Consider the following 22,716-nt stretch of genomic DNA (forward strand, 5'->3'; position numbering starts at 1 on the left):
TCGGTTTAACCGGCGATAGCTATGACCGCCTTGATTACGTGATTCGCTTAGCTGTATAGACTGACTGAGCAGTGTTCCTGTTAAAAGTATAGAGTCTGCTCCTCTCCATAACGACCCTTTCTCTCTGTAGCGTAGCTACGTACGTTGTTCTTCCTGCGAGCTCGCATTCTCTGCGACAATACTGCAAGCGGTCTATGCACCGACAACTACCGGAATTCCCGCTGCTATCACTCGTATAGGGAAGGTCGGTGTCACCAAAATGTATGTATATATGAAAACGTCAAGAGTGTGTCATCACGCCCACGCCTTGGCTCAGCGCAACGCAACTCATTTCAAGGCCACGTTCCCCCATATGGTGTCTGTCTTCCGTTGCTAACTTTAGCGCTGTATGTAGCACAAATGTACTGCACTTTTCTGATCGTACATGTTTGTATAGTAGAGTACTACCGATCGACAGATCACTTGATTGATAACTGAGTGATTCGTTGCCTGATAAGATGCTCGAAAAACTCAATTAAGATACTGCTGCCCATGAACGTGTGTATACAGGGTCATCCATACATACGGTGAACACCCCATTACTATTCAAATGCTCATGAAACATTATGTTTAACACATAATTTAAGACATTATTATGGCGCTTATCGATATCATTATTACACGCCAAATAACGTACATTTCTCTCGGCTAACATAATAAGCGTTCTAGTTTTACTGGCTTGAATAATAGGTTCAAAGACCGAGCTGGACGGCAGCACCTCCCATTGTTCCTACGTGTTGTTCATGCTGTGGTGTTCATTATTGTGTAGAGTACCTACACCATCATCTAAGGATATGAATAAAATGGTTAAGACCAAGCGTGCCAATGTGCATTACAATTATTAAAAGAAGAGTAAAGAAATGTTCTTGGATACAAGTATTGCCAAAACCGCAGTCGAAAGCGTATTCATTCATTCTGCCTTAACATTACGAATGGTATCCAACAGATTCGGCGGCCACTCAAAATAGTATTCTTTTGGGGTTTAAGGTTCCGGAACCACGATATTACACCACCTGGGATTTATTAACATGCTCCTAAATAACGGACCTCAAGTATTCTCGCCTCAATAGAATTTTAACCGCTGCCGGAATTCGGTCCTACGACCTTCGCGTCGGCAATCGAACACCACAGCCACTACACTACGCAATTAGCGGGTCACTGGGCAGTGAAACCTTGTTCGCATATTGCAAATAATATAAGCATAGGGAGTATTCTGACTACAAAATACACCGAAAACGAATTTTATTAAAATTGACAAAACTGAATCGTCGAGAAACCTTGAAATGAAATATTTATTAGAAATTTCTTTTCATTTATAATCAAATTGATTTTCTCAATGAAGTTTCAACAACAAAAACAGAGAAAGCCTCTGGAATCCACGCATTGCTCTAGTATTCAGTTTCGCTTTAGACTCTGGTATGCAAAATGACACGAAGTTCAGTTCAGTGACATTTAAATAACAATTGATTCTGTCTTCATTACTGGTGAAATTGGCCCTTGGAAATTTGGTATTCCTAGATTTTTCAAAGGTGCATAACCTATCAATAAAATCTATTGTGAGTGGATTTCTGGTGAAAATGGTGAGCCTATGGCATTTGGAAATCTGGTATTTTTTCTTTATTTTAGGGGCGAAGCTCCTTAAGCCGTGGGTCGTGCGTCCGCAATGCATGTAGTAGTAGTAGTAGTAGTAGTAGTAGTAGTAGTAGTAGTAGTAGTAGTAGTAGGAGGAGGAGGAGGAGGAGGAGGAGGTAGCCACCTCTACGGACGGACTAGAGGAACGGCATGCGCGCACTCCTTAGAGTGGAGGAGGAAACCCGCGCACATTAATCATAAATAAAAAGGCAGTTGTTTCTGATGAAATAACCTAGCGACAAATATCGATGACTTAATCTCTAATAAAATTTACCTTGAATTTCATGCTTACAAAAAAAAAACTAGTATGAGAAGGTCGCCCTTTGAGCACTACCTGACCAGAAAGTGTTGCCACGGTAAACTCGCTGGGCGTAACCTCCTTGGTTTTAACAAGGTTTAGCGAGGATTGGGCTGCAGTGCCATTAGCTAGCGGCGGTGAAAGGTGGGAACTAGACACGAAGCGCAGGCCGTAAGAGAGTACGCGCGTGCCGCTCCTCCAGTACCGGCCGTGCCACCTTTTGTTTAGTACATGGAATGTCCGCTGGATGGTAGCACTTCTGTATGATGAATATATAGGATGAAAAGATGCGACATGGCGGTACTTGGAGTGTTCACTATAATAACGGACGGATGGACAGGCGCACGGATGAACAGACAGACAGATGTGTGTGTCAACGCAAAGGTCAAAATAGTTTTGGGGTTCAAAATGCAATGTATTTAAAAGGGTCACAACAATAGCGTAACAATCCTGCTGAGAATCCTCAAACTTTTTTACCCTCCCCTGCCAATCTCTGTCTACAACAAATTGAAGATGAGATCATGACGGCACACATATGTTGGCGGCTGGCTGAATAGATAGATAGATAGATAGATAGATAGATAGATAGATAGATAGATAGATAGATAGATAGATAGATAGATAGATAGATAGAACAATGTCTTAATGGTTAAGGCACTAGCATCAAAGCATGACGGCCCATGTTCGAATTCCAGTGCTGTGATGAAGGCCTTTTTTTTTTTCCTTCGTTGGTAGGACGCATTGTTATGATCGGCCTGCCTGGCTTGATGCCGCTTTGACGCATGAGAAATTGTGGCTGAGCCTACCCTGATTTCTCACGAGTCAGCGCTTCCAGAGATGCACCAAGAGCGGCGACAACAGAGAAATTGTTCTTCTAGTTATCCCAAGTCGTCGGTGCCCCTCGTAAAACCCTTTGGACACGCATGACCGACTGACGGATTAGGAAGAGTTGTTGACCGTCGAGGCGGCTTGCTTTGTCGTCAAGGTGGCCCGGACAAAGGGCCCAGCGTCTGACAATCGTCTGCGGATGCATTTCCCGCGTTCTCCATGGCGCCTTGATGCCGCTGTTTCCACAGTTTGTGGTCTGCCTGGCGCCGCATGGCCATCCCTGCAACAGACTGCGAAATCGACTTCCACGTAAGACTCAACATCTTCGTGCTGTGCTGTGTTGTGCGCGGTGTGAAGTGTTTTTTCCCTCGCCATAGGCTGAACTGGGCGTGCCTCTTCCCCTTTTCGTGGGTTTAGAAGGAGGTGGTGTTTCACCTTCCCCATTTGGGGGCGGAGGTGAAGATGACAAACATGATTCGACTCTCTTGACCTCCACTGTTTTTTTCCTGCGGGGAATCCTAAGAAGGCCAGGACATAAAACACGATCGCCGAGGCGCTCCCGACAAGCTCTCACATGCTCTTACAAGCTCGCAGAAGCTCCCATCATGCTTCCGTCGAGAGCTTCCATGATGCTGCTCTCATCATGTAATAACACACTACCTGTACATAATGTAATTAAATGTTACTGTTAAGAGCTCCGGGCTGCTCTCCTCCACATCTCCTCGGGACTCTGGCTGGCTCCGGTCCTCAGGGCAGACCCCCGGTTACATCAGCCTTCGCATGGTTCCCGTGAATTCAAGCAAACGAAGTGGTGGTGCTTTGCTGAACGGTTGGGGTGCGTGGCTACGGAGCGTGAGAGGCTACGTTCGAATCCCAGGGCTGCGATGAAAGCCCTTTTTTTTTTCGTCGGTAGGACGCATTCTGATGGTTCATATAAGTTCGCGACAACAAAATGTTCATGTTTAGCTCAATGAATAAAACACTCGCCTCTGGCGCAAGAAGGACTAGGTTCGAATCCCAGTGATCCATCAATTTTTTTTCTTCTATTATCAAAGCTGATAATGGCCTCAACGTTTTTCGCTAGTTGTAACCAAGTGTTGCGGTTAAGCCAATGCATCAGGGCCCTTTAGTTCAATTGGTTGATATGATTGATATCTTGGGATTAACGTCCCAAAACCACCATATGATTGTGAGAGACGCCGTAGTGGAGGACTCCGGTAATTTTGACCACCTGGGGTTCTTTAACGTGCGCCCAAATCTGAGCACACGGACCTACAGCATTTTCGCCCCCATAAAAAAGGCAGCAGCCGCAGCCAGGATTCGATCCCGCGACCTGGGCCATTTAGTTCGAAACAAACGCATAGTACGCTCTCCATGGCATGGTGTGACGTCAGACAAAAGTTGAGCCCTATCGGGGCTGATAAGGGCCTCAACTATTTTCGCTAGTTTTGACCATGTATTGCGGAGAAGCGAGTGCATCAGGACCCTTTAACTCGGAACTGTAAAGGGCGCTATCTGCGACACAGTGTGACGTCAGACAAAAGTTTAGGCCCTTATCAGACCTGATAGCGCTAACTTTTGTCTGACGTCACGCTTTATCACGTGGGCGTACAGTACGCTTGTGCCGAGCTAAAGGTTCCCCTGAGAAGTTGGCTTCCCCGCAATGCATGGTTAAACCAGTGAACAATTTTGAGGCCCTTATCAGCCCTGATGAGCCTCAACTTCTGTCTGACATCATGCCTTGTCACATGGGCGTACTGTAAGTTTGTTTCGAGCTAAACGTTCTCCTGAGAGGTTGGCTTTCCCGCAACGCTTGGTCAAAACCAGCGGAAAAAGTTGAGGTCCTTATCACCCCTGGTAAGGCCCAACTTTTGTCTGACGTCATAACTTGTCCCATGGGCGTATTGTACGTTTGTTTTGGCTAAAGGTTTCCTTGAGAAGTTGGCTTCCCCACAATGCACGGTAAAAACCAGCGAAAAATTCTGAGGCCCTTATCAGCCCTGATAAGTACCAACTTTTGTCTGACGTCACGCCTTGTCACGTGGGCGTACAGTGTGTTTGTTTCGAGCTAAACGGTCTCCTGAGAAGTTGGCTTCCCCGCAACGCATAGTCAAAACCAGCGAAAAAAGTTGAGGCCCTTATCCCCCCTGATGAGGCCCAACTTTTGTCTGACATCACAACTTCTCCCGTGGGCGTACTGTACGCTTGTTTAGAGCTAAACGTTTACCTCAGAAGTTGGCTTCCTCGCAACGCATGGTCACAACGAGCGAAAAAATTTGAGGTCTCTATCACCCTTGATAAGGCCAAACTTTTTTCTGACGTCACAACTTGTCCCGTGGGCGTACTGTACGTTTGTTTCGAGCTAAACGTTCTCGCGAAAAGTTGGCTTCCCCACAATGTACGGTAAAAACCGGCGAAAAATTTTGAGGCCCTTATCAGCCCTGATAAGCCTCAACTTTTTTCGCTCGTTTTGACCATGCGTTGCAGGGAAGCCAACTTCTGAGGTAAACGTTTAGCTCGAAACAAACGCACAGTACGCCCACGGGACAACCTGTGACGTCAGACAAAAGTTTAACCCTATCAGGGCTGATAAGGGCCTAAACTTTTTTCGGTAGTTTTGACCATGCAATGTGGGGAAGCCAACTTCTCAGGGGAACCTTTAGCTTGAAACAAACGCACAGTACTCCCACGGGACAAGCTGTGACGTCAGACAAAAGTTGAACCCAATCAGGGCTGATAAGGACCTAAACTTTTTCGGTCGTTTTGACCATGCAATGTGGGGAAGCCAACTTCTCAGGGGAACCTTTTCTCGAAACAAACGCACAGTACGCCCACGGGACAAGCTGTGACGTCAGACAAAAGTTGAACCCTATCAAGGCTGATAAGGGCCTAAACTTTTTTCGGTAGTTTTACCATGCAATGTGGGGAAGCCAACTTTCCAGGGGAACCTTTTCTCGAAACAAACGCACAGTACGCCCACGGGACAAGCTGTGACGTCAGACAAAAGTTGAACCCTATCAGGGCCGATAAGGGCCTAAACTTTTTTCGGTCGTTTTGACCATGCAATGTGGGGAAGCCAACTTTTCAGGGGAACCTTTAGCTTGAAACAAACGCACAGTACGCCCATGGGACAAGCTGTGACGTCAGACAAAAGTTGAACCCTATCAAGGCTGATAAGGGCCTAAACTTTTTTCGGTCGTTTTGACCATGCAATCTGGGGAAGCCAACTTTTCAGGGGAACCTTTAGCTTGAAACAAACGCACAGTACGCCCATGGGACAAGCTGTGACGTCAGACAAAAGTTGAACCCTATCAAGGCTGATAAGGGCCTAAACTTTTTTTCGGTCGTTTTGACTATGCAATGTGGGGAAGCCAACTTCTCAGGGGAACCTTTTCTCGAAACAAACGCACAGTACGCCCACGGGACAAGCTGTGACGTCAGACAAAAGTTGAACCCTATCAGGGCTGATAAGGGCCTAAAATTTTATCGGTCGTTTTGACCATGCATGGCGGGAAAGCCAACTTCTCAGGGGAACCTTTAGCTCGAAACAAACGCACAGTACATCCACGGGTCAAGCTGTGACGTCAGACAAAAGTTGAACCCTATCAGGGCTGATAAGGGCCTAAACTTTTTTCGGTCGTTTTGACCATGCAATGTGGGGAAGCCAACTTCTCAGGGGAACCTTTAGCTCGAAACAAACGCACAGTACGCCCACGGGACAAGCTGTGACGTCAGACAAAAGTTGAACCCTATCAGGGCTGATAAGGGCCTAAACTTTTTTCGGTCGTTTTGACCATGCATGGCGGGGAAGCCAACTTCTCAGGGGAACCTTTAGCTCGAAACAAACGCACAGTACACCCACGGGACAAGCTGTGACGTCAGACAAAAGTTGAACCCTATCAGGGCTGATAAGGGCCTAAACTTTTTTCGGTCGTTTTGATCATGCAATGTGGGGAAGCCAACTTCTCAAGGGAACCTTTAGCTCGAAACAAACGCACAGTACGCCCACGGGACAAGCTGTGACGTCAGACAAAGGTTGAACCCTATCAGGGCTGATAAGGGCCTAAACTTTTTTCGGTCGTTTTGACCATGCAATGTGGGGAAGCCAACTTCTCAGGGGAACCTTTAGCTCGAAACAAACGCACAGTACGCCCACGGGACAAGCTGTGACGTCAGACAAAAGTTGAACCCTATCAGGGCTGATAAGGGCCTAAACTTTTTTCGGTCGTTTTGACCATGCATGGCGGGGAAGCCAACTTCTCAGGGGAACCTCTACCTCGAAACAAACACACAGTATGCCCACGTGACAAGCTGTGACGCCAGACAAAAGTTGATCATTATCAGGGGGGATAAGGACCTGAACTTTTTTCACGTTTTGACCATGCATTGCGGGGAATCCAATGCATCAGGAGCCCTTAGGCTTGGAACAAAGGCATAGTACACCCTCCACGGCAAGGTGTGACGTCAGGCAAAAGTTGAGCCTTGTCAAGGCTGATAAGGGCCTCAACTTTTTGCTATCAGGGACCATGCATTGTCGGGAAGCCAACGCATTAGGGAAACCCTTGGCTCTGATTTCTCCTACTGAAAACACCATTGACCCGATGACCCGAAACAATAGGGTATGGTGAGACGTTTGCTTGATCAAACGAACTGGGCACATTATTGCCTATTTTCGCTACGCTGAAAACATTGTTGTACGGTCTGTTTTTTTCAGCGTAGATGTGCAGAGCTTCGGCACCCAACGCAATCAATGACAAGACTTGCTTGTCCGTCCATCTTTGTCAAGTAGAACGAACATAAACAATAAAAAACGAGAAATTCTGCTGCTTATTTTTTATTAAATAAAAAATAAACTCTCATGCGGAGTTAGGGGTCGAACCTAGCCCCTCCACTCTTAAAGCGAGCATTTTAAGCGTTACGCTATACGCCGACACCTGCAAAGCGCAATTGCATCTTAGTTACGTTACTACTGTGTACTGGTAATAATAATAATAATAATAATAATAATAATAATAATAATAATAATAATAATAATAATAATAATAATAATAATAATATTAAACAGTTTCTGCACCGTGTCGACGAGCAAATTGTGAGCCAGCCCGTCCCTCTGTCACGTATCGCCGATGATCACTATAAGTACAAGTATGAAACAATAAAAAGATGGTCGCACAGAACTTCCTTTGTCGACTTCGTTAGCTATTAGCGAAAAGCCGAGAAATGTGCCAATAAATGAATAATAAAAATATCTGTCGTTTCAAGTGAGTATCGAAAACAGGCCTTCTGCGTCGCAAGGATGCGTTCGAGAATAGAGCGTCGTCTTTCCGGGAAACCGTTTAGGGAGCAACACTAAGAAAGTCATCTTACCCTTCCGCCTCCGTTGAAATGCAGCCACCACGACAGGGGTTCGATCCCGCGACCTTCGGGTCAGCAGAACACCTTGCCTACTAAACCACCGTAGTATGGTATATCATGTAAAAAGAAAGCCGAAAACAGTGGTTGCCTGGTAGGAGATGTCGCATTTACCACTCGAGATAAACGTGCCTTGGCGACTGTTTGTGCGTCTTGGGTTTCTATACGAGCGACGGAAGTGGGCTGGCCATGCTTTCGGCAACTGTTTTTAGTTGCGGTAGACGTGTCATAGCTTTATCGTGCTGTAGCTCTACTCACGGCTCTAAAGAGAAAGAGATGCAAGGGAGAAAGTCTACATATGGCCCATTCACAGCGTGTAAATGGCCGTATACACCGAAGCTCCGTATGCGTGATGATTCCCTTGCGGCATTCCTTGCAGCGACCCTTGGTGCCCTCAGTAGCACCCTGAACCCTTTCTTGCTGCGTTGGCCCGGCATCGCGAACGCGCATTTCAGTCTCTCCCCTCGCACTCGGTCGCCGCTTCGAGAGTTCGCAACACGGCGTCTTCGGTGCGGTTACGTCTGTACGAGCTCTAGAGAGCTCGTCAGATATCGTGAATACGCCGCTGTAAATTTAAGTAAACGAATGAAAAACATTATTAAGGAGCTCTCCGGCTCCTGGGCCTGAAGAAAGCGGTCCCCTCTTGAGCGGAATTCATATGCGTCTCTCGCCGCCTGGCCCCTCGTAACCAGCCGCAGCTGCTGGTATTCCAGAGCGCCCAGTAAGATCTTCCATGACTATACCTAAGGGGTGTAACAGTGTGGGGGAGCACGTTGGGAGTAGGCTGAGGGAAGAGTGGTGGTGGATGATTTTGGATCAATGTATATATACGTAGTTCTATCATGTGTTCAAGTGTTCCCGGTTCTTGGCACACGGTCCAACCTTGGCTGCATTCTGTGAAAAATTCGGCAGAGCAGGAATGTTTGTATCTGTCCGCTGCTCCCTCGTCAAGTTTGGATTTAAAATGTCTGCGCTTGGACACGACCGGTCAAAGCGAAATTACCTGCTCTGCTGGATCGGCCATTGTACTTGCTTGGAATTTTGGCGCACGCCGACTACGAAGGCAGACCTCACGTGCATGTTATAATGCTTCAGTGAAGTTTAAAAAAAAAAAAAGCTTTTTTTTTTCGTTCACACTCCACATCGTGCCCCTCAGACGGGCCACGACATCGCTACTAAACTGCGACTTCTGGTTTCCTCAGGAGCGGTGCCTCCATTTAATCTGTGCGGGGAAAGGGGCATCCGTCCTTCATAAATAGTTTCTCAAGGCTCCAAAAATGTTCTTGTCATTACATGTTACGCAAGAGAGAGAGAAAGGAAGGAAGGCCGGGAGGTTAACCAGATATTGGCACCTGGTTTGCTACCCAGCACTGGGGGTGGGGAAATAGGGGCAAGAAAGAAGGGATAGATAGAGAGAGAAAACGCACGTGCACTCATGAGAAACGAAAACACACACAGGAAGGGCGTTCTGGCTACAACCGTTCAGAAAGGCTGGTCGATCGCAAAAAGTGCAGTAGTGCTTTCAGGGCCTTCTTCTGTGAAGTAGCATCTTGTCGATATTGTAAAATTCTTTCCTCCCATAGAGGCTGATTATCTATTTTGCTGGGTTCCTTGCGAAGGCATAGTCGTTGTCTACGATACTCTAGGCAGTCACAAAAGATACGTCGAAAGGTTTCTTATTTGCCACAGTGGCCACAGGCTGCAGTGTCGGTCATCCCGATGCGGAATTTGGCAGTATGGTTAATTGGCAACGGGAGCAACGCAAAGATTTTTCTTACTGGGGCAAGTAGGTGAGGAACTTATGCGCTGTATTTTGAACATGCTTGCTTTTATGGGAAGGGGGGTGGCTAAGGGAGGCAGCGCCCGTCTGAAGGTGGCACCCCTGATTGGTAACTGCCTGTAACTGTAAAAAGCAAAACTAATCTTTGCAAAAGCGTTTTCATGACACTCGACAATGGCTTCGAGGGAGTCTGGGGTAATTTCAGCCGACAAAACACTTTCAGCACCTCAACCGTTTTTCTACTGCCAAATAGGAATACCCCAAACCAACATCAAGCTTGCGCTCAGACCCAAAGTGCTCAGTTTAACAATGATTTGAGCAGGTATGAAACAGCTGTAAGACTATAAAAAAGTAACATTAAATAGCTGTATCAGAGACTGTTCGCAAAATTAAAGAGCATTTAGGTACGCCGACTCCAAAAAGGCTGCTTTACAAGCAACCACGGATGGATACCAGACCTCATCATGGCAGAGAGGTTGATTTAAAGTGGCAAAATTGAAATTAATGTCAATCTGTAGACTTACCCGCGAACATCCATATCGCACAATGTCCATTTATCCACCCATTGTTAAAAGTACTAATTGTACATGTCCACACAAGGGAGTGCGTAGGGGCAAACAAAGTATCTATGCTTACTTTGAGTATTCTGTTTTGAGAGTAGATCATTATTGCTGAACACTGGACATCACCGGAACCAACATTTAGACTAGCAGTCTTGTCTTGAGTCCCTCATTCTCCATGAAGATACGACCACTTGTCGAAATGACTCCAGCAACACCCAGTGTTGAATATTTCTCTTGAATCTGCTTTGGCTTTCTATCTTGTGAATGTCGTAGTATTTGCGCAACCTATTGTTCCAATGTCTGGTAAACTATTCAATGAATGACTCGCAGAGCAACGCTCTTTGGGCCATCAGGCTTGACGTAGCATTGACTGCTACGCCAAGCCTGATGGCCGGCTGGCTGAGTACGACTGGCACGACTAGCTGAGCACCAGAGAGCGCTAAATGAGAAAATTTAACACACAATGTACGTTTTATTTTGATGAACTGCAGCAACCACAATTTTTTTAAAAACAAACAACGTAAATGAACACAACAACACAAGTCCCTTGACAAAGAATCTGTTCAGAAACGGGCACGAATAGTCAAGTCACAGACATGGCAGCTATATGAGAATTCCCACTTTACTGGGCAAAGACAGCATCTCGTAATACAGTGAATAAGAATTTGCAGCATATTACTGTTAAATACTCTCAATCGAACAAGCCATATGTAGCAACAATATGTCTTAGCCGTAGGAAGAAAAGCACTGAATGGTAGAGGCCTAAAAGTACTTTGTAGATGTGGAGCGGTGGAAGACATTGTACAACTGCGAATGTGCAGATCAGCATAATAGGACATTGGGCAATCAATATTTGTGAACATAAGGATGTCGCACTAATAGGAACTAAAGCGAATTTTGTCTCTTACTGGTCTGCTACAAGTGAACGTAATTTCCTCCTCAAAGGTGAACAACCAGTCATTTCGTTCGATGACATTGCCAAGTGCGGGAACAGGACTGTTTCTTTAGTCACCAACGCGACCGGTGGCCATGCTTTAGTTACCTCGGCAGCGCTTCTCCAGTCTTCTAGAGCGCTATCCTACTACATAGTGATCGACAGGTTTAGGAGAACTTATTCCCCGCATTCAATTTTATTCCACTAATATAATGGTGAACATGTAGAGCTTGGAAAAACCAACAGGTTGTGGCAATTGTCTACGAATTGCGCGAGTCTCGATCCACCGGACACCTACACCATCCTAAAGGCTAATCGAAAAAAAAAAAGCCTCCTTCAAGACATTCAGGAGGCAATAAGAAGCACGTACTTAGGATCCCTTGATTGACAATCAACATTCTAGAACTTTTGCGGGAGAAACATTAGTCAAAAAGTACATATTGTCCTCGGGTACGTGTATTTGTTTTCTACAAAAGCATACAGAAGAAAACTACTTCAAGAGACTAATAAAAATAGCAAGCACTAGTACCATACACGTCGAAACAGATTCCAATACAACTGCGTGTTTTTTTTTTTTTGCTGTAATTATGGCCCGCCTATAGGGAAATGTGGGGGCGGGCCATAATTACAGCAAACAAAATAAATAAATCCAACACAACTGTAAGATATGTAAATAGTTGCTTATTTAACTTCCACACATATTTAGAGCACTCGAAATTGTAAATAAGCTTCTTTCTAAAATGTCTTACAGCTTCTCACAAACTGTTCAGGTGAGACTTAAAGACAGCAACGATATATGTGATTTGCTTTTCATTGATCATTGAAAGGAATGCTTTTCTTGTTTCGCTGGAGCCACATTAGTGTAAAATTTCTAAATAAGGATTGTGTTGATGTTTTTCTAACTTACTATGCCACCCCACTTTTTGCCCAGTCTTTTAGTATCTAAAATTCATTGATTCTCCTTGTGAGGGCTGGGGTAGTATTGCCATTAATGAGCACTATATGCACCTGTAGACTTACATACATTCTGTGAACTGTACTTGCTTTAGAAAAAGAATAATATTTGTATAACTTTTAGTATGCCAGTGTTATACAAGATGGCATGCAGTTGCAGAAGTGAAATGCAAGATTCACCAAAACTATTTCAATACATATGAGCAAAAATGTACTCGCACGACCGAATAGCGCAACTAACATTTTCAAAAACAAGATATCTCTTGAGTTTTTAATTATGATTCCACTTTTTTTTTTGCGCAGATTCCCCTAGGAAATGGCATATTCATGAAGCAGGAGAAATGGGCCTGCCTGCTTTTGCGTCCGAGAGACAGCTTGTTCTGCAAGTAGGCGACCAAGCTTCTGTGGGGTGTGAGTGCCCTTCACAACAGGAGCATCACAGGAGCCCCTTGTCGGCGGTATACGTCCGTTCCGAGAACCAGGCACCACCCAGGAGGGCACTCACTTCTTAGAAATTGGAGGCAGTCGGAAGTAAGTGTTTCATGCTTAGTATATTTTGCTGAATTTAGGAACAATCAACTTTACCAACTATATGAACCAGTAAGTACCTAATTGATACACATTCCTGATCATTTTTACAGATGCCTTCAGCAAGTACATTGCTGCGAAACCAAATGAAGTGGCAGCAATTGACAGGCTAAGGAAGATGAACCGCTTCATTGCTAAAATGTTGAACGACATAAATAAATGAGTCGTCAAAACATTACTCAAGCCTCATCGTGTTTATTTGATATCATTGCAGCATACCTACATTACAGTGTTTATTTTACTGTGTGCTTCATGAACTGGCATGCCTTTCTTAATACATTCTTTTGCTGCATGTCAATTTTGACCCAAATAGCTAATCCAACCCAAATCACCTGCACAACCTGTAATACCCATACATTCGTTACACTTATATCACCTTATATGAGCCGTACCACCTATATGAGTCATACCACCTATATGACCCGTAACACCTATATGATCCGTAACACCTATATGACACGTAACACCTATATGAGCCATACCACCTATATGCCCCGAATCCAATAACATCGTATGTGCAGGTCCTGTACATGTAGGAATTTTCAGTAGGGATACAGTCGCATTGTGCTCCTTTTGGTATATTGATGCTCTTGCATGTTTACTGACACGGTGAAGCAAGACCAAAGCATGCAAAGCTGTATGCCGAGTTGAAAAGACAATACCAGCAGAAATACTAACAGGTATTTGGATGAAGCTCGTGGACTATAATCAGGTAACCAAGTGTTAGTGACAGACCATATACGAGGCTGCAGAAGCTCTAGGCAGAATAGCCGAAGCAACCAGTCCAAAGAAACAAACTCAATGCTTCACCTGAACCCCTTTAAGTTTAACAAACGAAAATGTGTCGAGCACGTGCACAATATAACCTCAAGACAACCCAAGGACCACCGAGTTGAGTAGTGGATGGGCGATATGGAAGAGAATAATATGCGCAACTAACACATGCAAACACATGCACGCACAGAAAAGAGCCTCCCATGTAACACAAATTAATAGAAGAATTTAACCAAGTTACCCACTTTCGATGCAGAATAAAGCAAAAGAGCATCAATACGCCACTGCATTGCACAATGTGAATGAATGTATCATGGTTAAGAAAAACATGCAGATGGGTTGACCAATTGTACTGAAGTCGAATGTGGTGGTTAAATGCAAACATGTCGAAACGTTGCAAGAAACGTCGCGCTTTTGTAATTTAATGAACAATATGGGTCCTACATAATGAACAGTCACTAAAAACTAGATTATCTGCATGATGGCCGAACAGCGTAACATTTAGAGGCGTAATAATCTAATCCTTGAGATTATCCATAGAACAGCACTGTACTATAACACTGACGTACACCCACGTGAGAATGTTTCGCAGCATTTCGTGGGCAGCTGGTAGATCCGGAATTGGTTCGCATGCTTGACGGGGGCAAGGTAAGATGCAGGCCGTTAACCTCTCTTCATTCGACATAGGCGAAAGCGCAGTGATGAGAAGGTACATAGAAGGGAGTCCCCAAACAAAGACAGAAGGGCAGACCATGTTGATGGGCTTTGCTGCGCGACGCATTCCCCAGAAGGCAAGCAAAAGGCAGGAACCCGTAGCTGGCTCGTTGTGGACGAAGGGATAGCATGGCCACAGTCTCCCACTGAGCGTCCACTGGATGGGATCGAAGATCGAAAAGCTGCAAGCACACCAATAATTCATGTTTAGGTGTCGTGCAGATGCACAAGGGTACGTGATCCGTGATCTTGTATGTACAGCAACGCAAGATCACGGGTAATCCAATATTTGAGACAAATACTAATTCCTGCTTCACCTTGGAATGGAAGAACACAGGGGATATTTCTTTTTATACAACCGGTACAGCATCAGACGTGATGATAGGAAGTTGTGGGTTCTAATCCTAAGGACAGAAAAAGGAATTCTTCGTCCGCCTTAATTCGCTTAAACTGAAGTCATAACTGCCACACCCGACAATTCAATACAATGTTCCCCATGATTTTCTTGCATGCTCATTGTCCGATTGATTTGGTTGCATCTAACAATGAAATGAGGCACTATGAAAATAACTACCAGAGCGAGGTTTCCACGGCGAATGAACTAAATAATACATTACTTCAGCATATTAGTCATGAGCTGTCTCATGCAAAGTCACGTCACACTCTCTGGTAAAAAAGTTTCACTGGCTACCTTTCCTAGAAGTGGCGCTGGCTAACACCTTTAGAGACACCCGACTAAGTCGATGGGGATACTCCCATCAAAGTTAGACTGATAGAGCGGCGGACATGTACTTTGAAGGTTGTGGGGGTCAGATCCAACAGATGGACTGGGTGCTTTTTTGTCCACTTTGATTCAGTTTTATTTCCATTATTACACTACGATTGAGTAAACAATGTCAGCTACGCTTTTCTTGCCTTGTCTGTTCATTAGTTTACACAAGTTTACGAGGAACACTACATGGGTTCCACGTAAACTTGTGTCCTCGGCCAACTGCGTTTGGCCGAGGAAAAGTAGCTATTTTTAGTCTGCAAGTTGCGAAGGCTTACAATTCAACAGTACAAATTCAGAGTCATAGCCCGTGTCCCATCAGCATAAGTCTGCACCAGTGTGCTCAATTGCGACGATATCGTCCAGTGGTTGAATTACCAGTTACATGCATTTCGTATGAGAAGTCGCACCCATGAAACACCAAGTGCAATGATCGTGGCGAGCACATTTATACACGAAAATGTAATCGACAGGCCAAAAGCGTGCATTTGCACTTTGCTTGATCACATTTACACTTCAGTGTAGTTGGACGCGTAGTACAAGCAGCGTAATGTACTAAAATAGAAAGTGCAGGAGATGCAGAAATTGGCTAAAGTGGGGAGGCGGTCTGTTAATGAATTTGACCCGATCAGCACATACTGAAGTTCTTGTCGCCTGGGCATATATATAGGCTTGTCTTAAGGTTTCCATCAGGGATGCACCAGCCATGATGCGATTGCGGCGGTCTTCTTCCTGTTGCACCATTTTGCGGGCTGTCTGTGACGGCAGCCGACTTTCATGGAGCCTTTGGGCAAGGGCACACTGCTGCAATGCGATTGCCTTGCAGCAACCAAACCATTTAATAATTTCAATCAGGAATGTTTACCAGGCTCACATTACCTTAAACATATACCTTGTAGTGCAAGCAGCGGGTACAGGTATGCAAACTCATGAACATCTTTTTGCCGACACACGCACATTCTTTTTGAAGTCCGCTATCAGTGCATGAGCGAACAGGGAGTGTTGGTATTGCATGATTTGGAAATAGAAGGCACAAAAAAGACTACAGAATAATAGTGAGACACCCACAAAATGGGGGGTGCCGTGCGTGTGCCTCTTTTCATCCGTTGTCATTGCGCCTACTATATATTTTCAACGATTCTCGGTGCCGCTTTGACACAGGGAAGTTTGAGCAACTGACCCATAGGCGTGCGCCGGGTTCCCTTCAGGTTAGGGGAGTTGTTGCGGCGCCGCCCTCCGCTATGAAATCAATGTATGAGGTAAAACCGTGCCCCTCCTTAAGGGACCAGGAAGACTGCCAACCTCTTGCCCCCCTCCACAGTGGCGTACCAACTCTTTCGCGAGGGAGGGGGCAAACAACTTCACTAGTGTATATATCGATATCTGTGTATAGCTTTTAAATGGCTCCATTTTCGATGGAGGCAAAAATGATATTGGACCATGAGCTCAAATTTGGGCGCACGTTAAAGAACTCCAGGCGGTCGAAATTTCCGGAGCCTTGCACTACGGCGTCTCTCATAATCATATGGTAATTTTGGGACGTTAAACCCCACATGGCAATCAATCAACTCACGACCATTCATTGTGCATGCACGTACACTAACCACTACACCACACCATGCTACAGAACACGCTGAAATGAAACAGGCTTGTGTAGGCACCGACAATTCGTCTGCACACGGCGCTAACATTCTTGCAGTCACCTCAAAGAACGGGTGCTTTACTCCAGAAAAAAAAGGACAGTGACCCTCCTTACGGTGCCATATGTGCAATTTTTTGTGCATATTTCATCTTTTGGAGGAGCAAAGCCCTCTTCGTGGTAACTGCGCAGTTACTCTGGAAAACTTTTTAAAGTGTATGTGCGCGTGTACATCTCCGTGAGCTCATCCTTGCTGAGAGAAAAAGAAAACTAAGCAGCGCTGCACGTGTGTGGTTCTTTTCTGTCAAAGTTGTATTTTGAGCTGTAAGAGAATTCAAGTTGAATGAAAACTCAAACCTTCATCGCACAAAAAAAAAACAAAAAAACACGGTATTTCATCTTTTCCCTGGACCGGTGGGTGAAGCTGCGGGATAAGCATAGGAGCTGAGCTTCCCACTGTACTGCTTTATTCTTCACCCTTTGCAAACTGTGGCCAATGCTCCTAGAGACTATAAAAGCGCAAACCTTTTTGTGGCCTAGTACGGCAGAACTATAAGTATTTCAAAAGATTCATCACAATCATCGGCTCACAGCAGCTTCAACAAAGCAGCGATGACATTATTCATTTTTGATGGAAGAAAAACAAATTATTGAAGCAGCAAATGCTATGACTGTTCCATAAAACTATTGCTCGTTCCCATTCATAACAAAGCAAGTACAAGACACCTATGCCCCTCCCCTACACTCCCAAGGCGCACGCCTATATAGGAACCCAACCCTACCGCAATGTGTCTAGGCTCGCGCAGATCACGAAATTCCCACAACTCGCCATCTACATCATCTGCCAAGGTATAATTCCAAGAGATGGTCAGACCAAACACGGAAGAATATTTAATTACATGAAGGCTCACTAACGCTTGGCGATATGCAAACAAGGACCGTGAAAGCAATCACCAGAAAAAGAAATGCACTTGACAAGTCACTGCAGGCCACTAAGCGGATAGATCCAGTGTTCCAATGAAGGACGTTATACCGAAGAGGTTCAGAAAGCAAAAACTTCGCGACGTATGCAAAGGATGGGTGATATTGTCAGTTTCATGCACGAGACGCCATGATTGGCAAATAAGAGAAAATAGAGCAACCTGTTAATCGTGAGCCATGATGCACCTGCTTTACAGGTTTGCATACAGACACCGACATCTAGCTTTAACACCAAATTTAGAACACCACGTGACACAGCGAGATCAATTACAGATGCTCTCATACATTGCAAAGGAGGAAACTTGCAGTTGAATTGAGTAGACAGCGGACTGAAAATATGAGGAAAAGGCAGATGCAGCAGTAGTACAATTTGTTATAAAGTAAGCTGTATTAATAGTGGCGCTTGGTTATGCAGTACATCGATAAAACTTTTGCAAGGATAAGCCAATTTTTAATAGAAATGGTCTGCCCACTCCAATCCTTCCTTCACTCGCTTGAAAACAGGGTCCCCAGTACTCAAGCGTGCGCAGGGTTCCCCTTTAGGGGGAGGAAGGATTCGTCGCAGCGCTTCCACCTCCCCGTTTCTTTTTTAATTTATGGGACAGACCGCGTCCTTCCTTTTATAGGCGACTATAGGGGCGAGCGGCCTCCTACAGTCTTAGCCACATGAATTGTCCTGTTCGAAACGGCGAGTGCAGTACATATGCTTAATCGAGTCATGGTACATATTCGAGCAAAGGTCTATAAGAACGCAGCGCATGGTTGCCAGCAGGAAGTTGAAACGCTGCCTCTTGGGGAACTTCTTCCATAGAGCAAGGGCTGAATTATGTATACAAGAACCTGTGGGATAGTAACTTGCGTGTGCCAGGTGCGAAAATGCAAGCGGGAAAGAACAGCCAGTCACCGTCATGCTTGTAGATCGATGTATAATACTCCCTGGATTGAAAAGACCCCAGAATTCAGGCATACTATTACGATTGGCATGTGTTGCTGCTATGTAACTGCACGATGCCACTAAGAACACGGCTACTACAGGTAATGTTGACTGGTGCAAGTGCTCACAGCAAAATCGAGACAGTAAGGCGCAAACTGAGGACTGGAAACAGGTTTGTGTGCTCCTCTAACCCTAAATTTCCACATTGGAATTCTTGGGCATTACTCTTGTAAATGTATGGAAAACTAGGAGATTTAGTAAAAATTATAGATAGTCAGAATGCACACAGCTAACAGACTCAACAAAAAAAGACAAGCGCTGTCTCAACTCTTTATTAGTGTGTGGTATTATAACCAAAGCTTTTTGCGTAAAGAAGGATGCAGATATGAAGTGAGTCACTGAAATAACTAACCGGCAAATTAACTGATAGTTTTACACTTTCTGTTGCATACTTTTGGTATTTTCTGGGTTCTTTTCAAGCACTGTTTAGGAATTTTTGTACAGCGTGTGCGCTCTCGGTTAGCGTAGATGTGCATACGCGCCTGCACTTTTCACCAATAAATTGATTTGAGTTTGCACTTGTTTGTCTTCTTAGTCTTGTCAACGTGGGCTTGAGCCAGCAGTTTACTGAAAGTGGGATATATGTCCCACTGACTTGTGAAAGTTCAAAAAGTGGGAAAGCACTGTCCCACTGCCTCATGAAGGTTCCATGTCGTGATCGGCTCAACGGGTTCTTGGAATGAAACGGTCAAAGCATGCGGCGTATAGCATTTCTTAAATTGTGAAGAGGAAAGCGTGAACCTCATTTTTTCAGAGGGCTACCAGCAGCAGATGAGCCTTTTGTGAGCATTTATATGGCTCTATTCTGTTCCTGTAAAGCTTACTTTATCACATGCACTTTTTTTTCTGTAGAAAACGTCTACCACAGTTGTCCCCTATCGTGTGCCAACTCTAAAAGGCATATCATGTAAAGAAAACTATTTCAGAGTATAAATATCCGCTATTGCAGGGATAAGCGGGGCAATTTCGCAGGGGAATGTTCATATGCATTTATCGGTGAAGTTGAGCAAATTTACAAAAAAAAAAAAACACGTGATTGGAAGCTAAAATGACCGCTAAAAACTAAAAAGAAAAAAAAGAGAAAAGTATCCAGCATTTTTATTGATATGGTCTCTCTGAAGAGGAAAAATCAGAAGCTATCCCAAAATTCACCATCGCAACGCTATACTTCCGTCCTTTGAAAACATGCACACAAATATTCTCCTCGAGACTACGAAGACTTAAGATACGAGTGACTTTGCGCTGCGCTGAGTGTGATGGGTGATATGGGAGAAATTTTCTAAATAAGTAAAATGTGGAACGTATGTGAGATCAATACTCATAAATGATCAATAAATGAGCCGAAGAGTACAGATGGGCTTGTGCACGTACGGTATATATGCTCACGACCAGGTAATTGCCACTATCTGTCACCAAAAAGATGTGAAAAGCCATTGCACTTGACCAGTTCTAACATATGGGGCACAAAAATGCGGAAACACAATAAGCTCCTTTTAGACAACATACGAAGGAACGAAAAAGTTAAGCGCCATTTAAGGAAGGTTGCATTGTGAATCACTGTTAACTTGGGTAGAGATATCGCCAATATTTATAGAAAGAAACTGACCAGGGCAAGTCAAACCATGAAAACGACAGATAACACCGGTGGTTGATTAGAGCGGCATGAAAACAAGCGTGTGCAAGGGGAGCGGCAAGTTAGGTGGAGCGACGAATTTGAAACATTTCCGAGCATAAAGTGGAATCTAAGCGCAGTAAACTGTTCATTGGAAATAGTTAAAGGCACGCCGACACTTGGACACTTGACGCAAAAGCTTAGAGCTGTACTCTGAAGCACGAAGTATAAGCCTTACTGGTTAAAAGATGCAGCATTTCTCTGTAGAAGCTGCTGGCCCGGAAGAGGCACTGCAACGCCTAACTCAATCACGAATATAGGTTGATAACACGCATTTAACGAGATAAGATCAAGCAGTGCTAGGTGATATAGATTATGATAGAAATACAGACTGTCAGTGTGCTGTCTGTCGTTCTATTACCGTCACTGGTACAATACTGTTCGCCTTGACCTACAAGCTCAGTTAGATGCACTCGTGCATGTACCGTCTATTAGGTGTTGCCAAGGCGCTGTATTTCCTTAATGCGTGGAACTAAGGGTGTTTCTCTCCAAAAACGTATACGCCCCTGCCATTGTCAGCAGTCATAACCATAGCACCCTTGCCTTAGTTTATACGTATCAGCGCCCGCCATGTCACTATGGTGGGCGTCATGTATATTTGCACACTGCAACATGCCCGTGGTAATCTTTGAGAGAACGATGTGATATTAAATTCACCACACGAAAGATTTCCCCTTGTTTAATTTAGTTTTGGAAATATTAGAAAGTGCTTACTCAGGAAGTATACGTACCGGGAGGGTGCCCATCAGGAGTCTCTGCAGCTGCAGCACAGGGTGTGGGAATAGACAGTTTGTGCTCCTGGGTAGAAGCAAATAAAATCTATTCCTTCAGGTGCAACGTACGTTTTTAAATGCAACTCATTTGCCCGTTCATGGGGCGTGTGGCAAAGAAAGCGAGATACACTGTACCGAGGCTCTGAGCTAGTTGGTCTGTATTCATTTGGAAAGACTGCGCATCCAAATACAGACCTAAGGAGACCCCACAAATGCCGATTGTGACACCGAGCCTAAGTGTTAGCTTTATCAATGCAACGAGTAAGCTGCCAATGCACTATGGTGGGTGGCTGAATTTTGGGACTCCTCAATGAACAATGGCTTTGACAAGGCTTGAAACAAGGTGGCCCTACGAGTGTAATGTAGTATTCTTTATGGAAATACGGGATACATTCTTACTCGACGCAATGCCGTCAGCACGTTCGCCACAGACTCTCGGTAATGGTGCGGAAGAAGCGCTTAAGTGGCATGGTACGTGTCGGTACGCACAATATCAAATTTTTATGAAAGGGAATATGGGAGCGAGTGGCCTGCGCACTCCGGCGGCTGCTGGCAGCGCGTTCAAACGGGAGCGAGAGGAACCACAGCCTCTTTTCGCGTCATCTCGTGGCGAGCGAAACAACTATTCGTTGCTGATATGGAACCAGCGAGAGCCGGTAATCGCCTTGAAGAAAGGGGGGGTTGCAATCTCGCAAGCGGTTTCCCATCAGCACTGATATCTTGTTTTGCTCGCCGCGAGATGACGCGAGAAGAGAATGTAGTTGCTATCGCTCCCGCTTGAACGCGCTGCCAGCAGCCGCTGGAGCGCGCAGGCCACGCGTCGCCGTATTCCCTTAAAAAAATAAAAATGACACTGTACAACCACGGCTACGTCTGTGGAGAGCAGCTGGTTTTCATTCTGTGGGCCGAAACCTTGAGGTAGTTTCGGGCTCTGAAGTGGTGTATCAGGAGCATGCACAGCCTAGTTGTCAGGCTGACCACGTCAGAGCCTGATACTGCCTTAAGGTTCTGCCCCGCAGAGTAAAAATCGGCTGTTCGCGTGCTTTACAGACGTGGCCGCCGCTGTACACTCCTACAAAGTAGCCAAGTTGAAGCTGCAAAGAAAAAAATGAGGCAGGAAATCGACACTGCAAAGCGATCAAGCAAAGCCTGACCAGCTGGAGCATCGCCTGAAGGCGTTACGAAGAAGATGACCCACCTGCGCTCTGCCCGTAGCAGGTCCTCGACGCGGCTCGTTGTGCAGACCACGGTGTTAGGTGCAGACATGAAGCTCAGACGTTCCAATTTATTTACTTAAACTGCGGGGACAAGCCGGTGTTAATGCACAGCGTGACCGGTAGCGAATGAAAAATGGAGGCGGGCAGCCCACGTG

At 45.1% G+C, this 22,716-nt stretch overlaps 1 protein-coding gene across 1 annotated transcript; it reads right to left on the bottom strand.

Annotated features, from left to right (window-relative positions):
• Positions 1 to 12,354: 12,354 nt before the first annotated feature.
• On the bottom strand, positions 12,355 to 22,716 carry LOC119174717 (uncharacterized). Its single transcript, XM_075895209.1, has 3 exons — positions 22,543 to 22,716; positions 21,303 to 21,369; positions 12,355 to 14,698 (listed from the first exon to the last, which is right to left on the bottom strand). Exons 1-3 carry the CDS (start codon positions 22,608 to 22,610, stop codon positions 14,477 to 14,479), a joined length of 357 nt encoding a protein of 118 aa, XP_075751324.1. The 5' UTR covers positions 22,611 to 22,716; the 3' UTR covers positions 12,355 to 14,476.

Source organism: Rhipicephalus microplus, chromosome 5 (assembly GCF_043290135.1).
Source record: "Rhipicephalus microplus isolate Deutch F79 chromosome 5, USDA_Rmic, whole genome shotgun sequence".
NCBI lineage: Eukaryota > Metazoa > Arthropoda > Arachnida > Ixodida > Ixodidae > Rhipicephalus > Rhipicephalus microplus.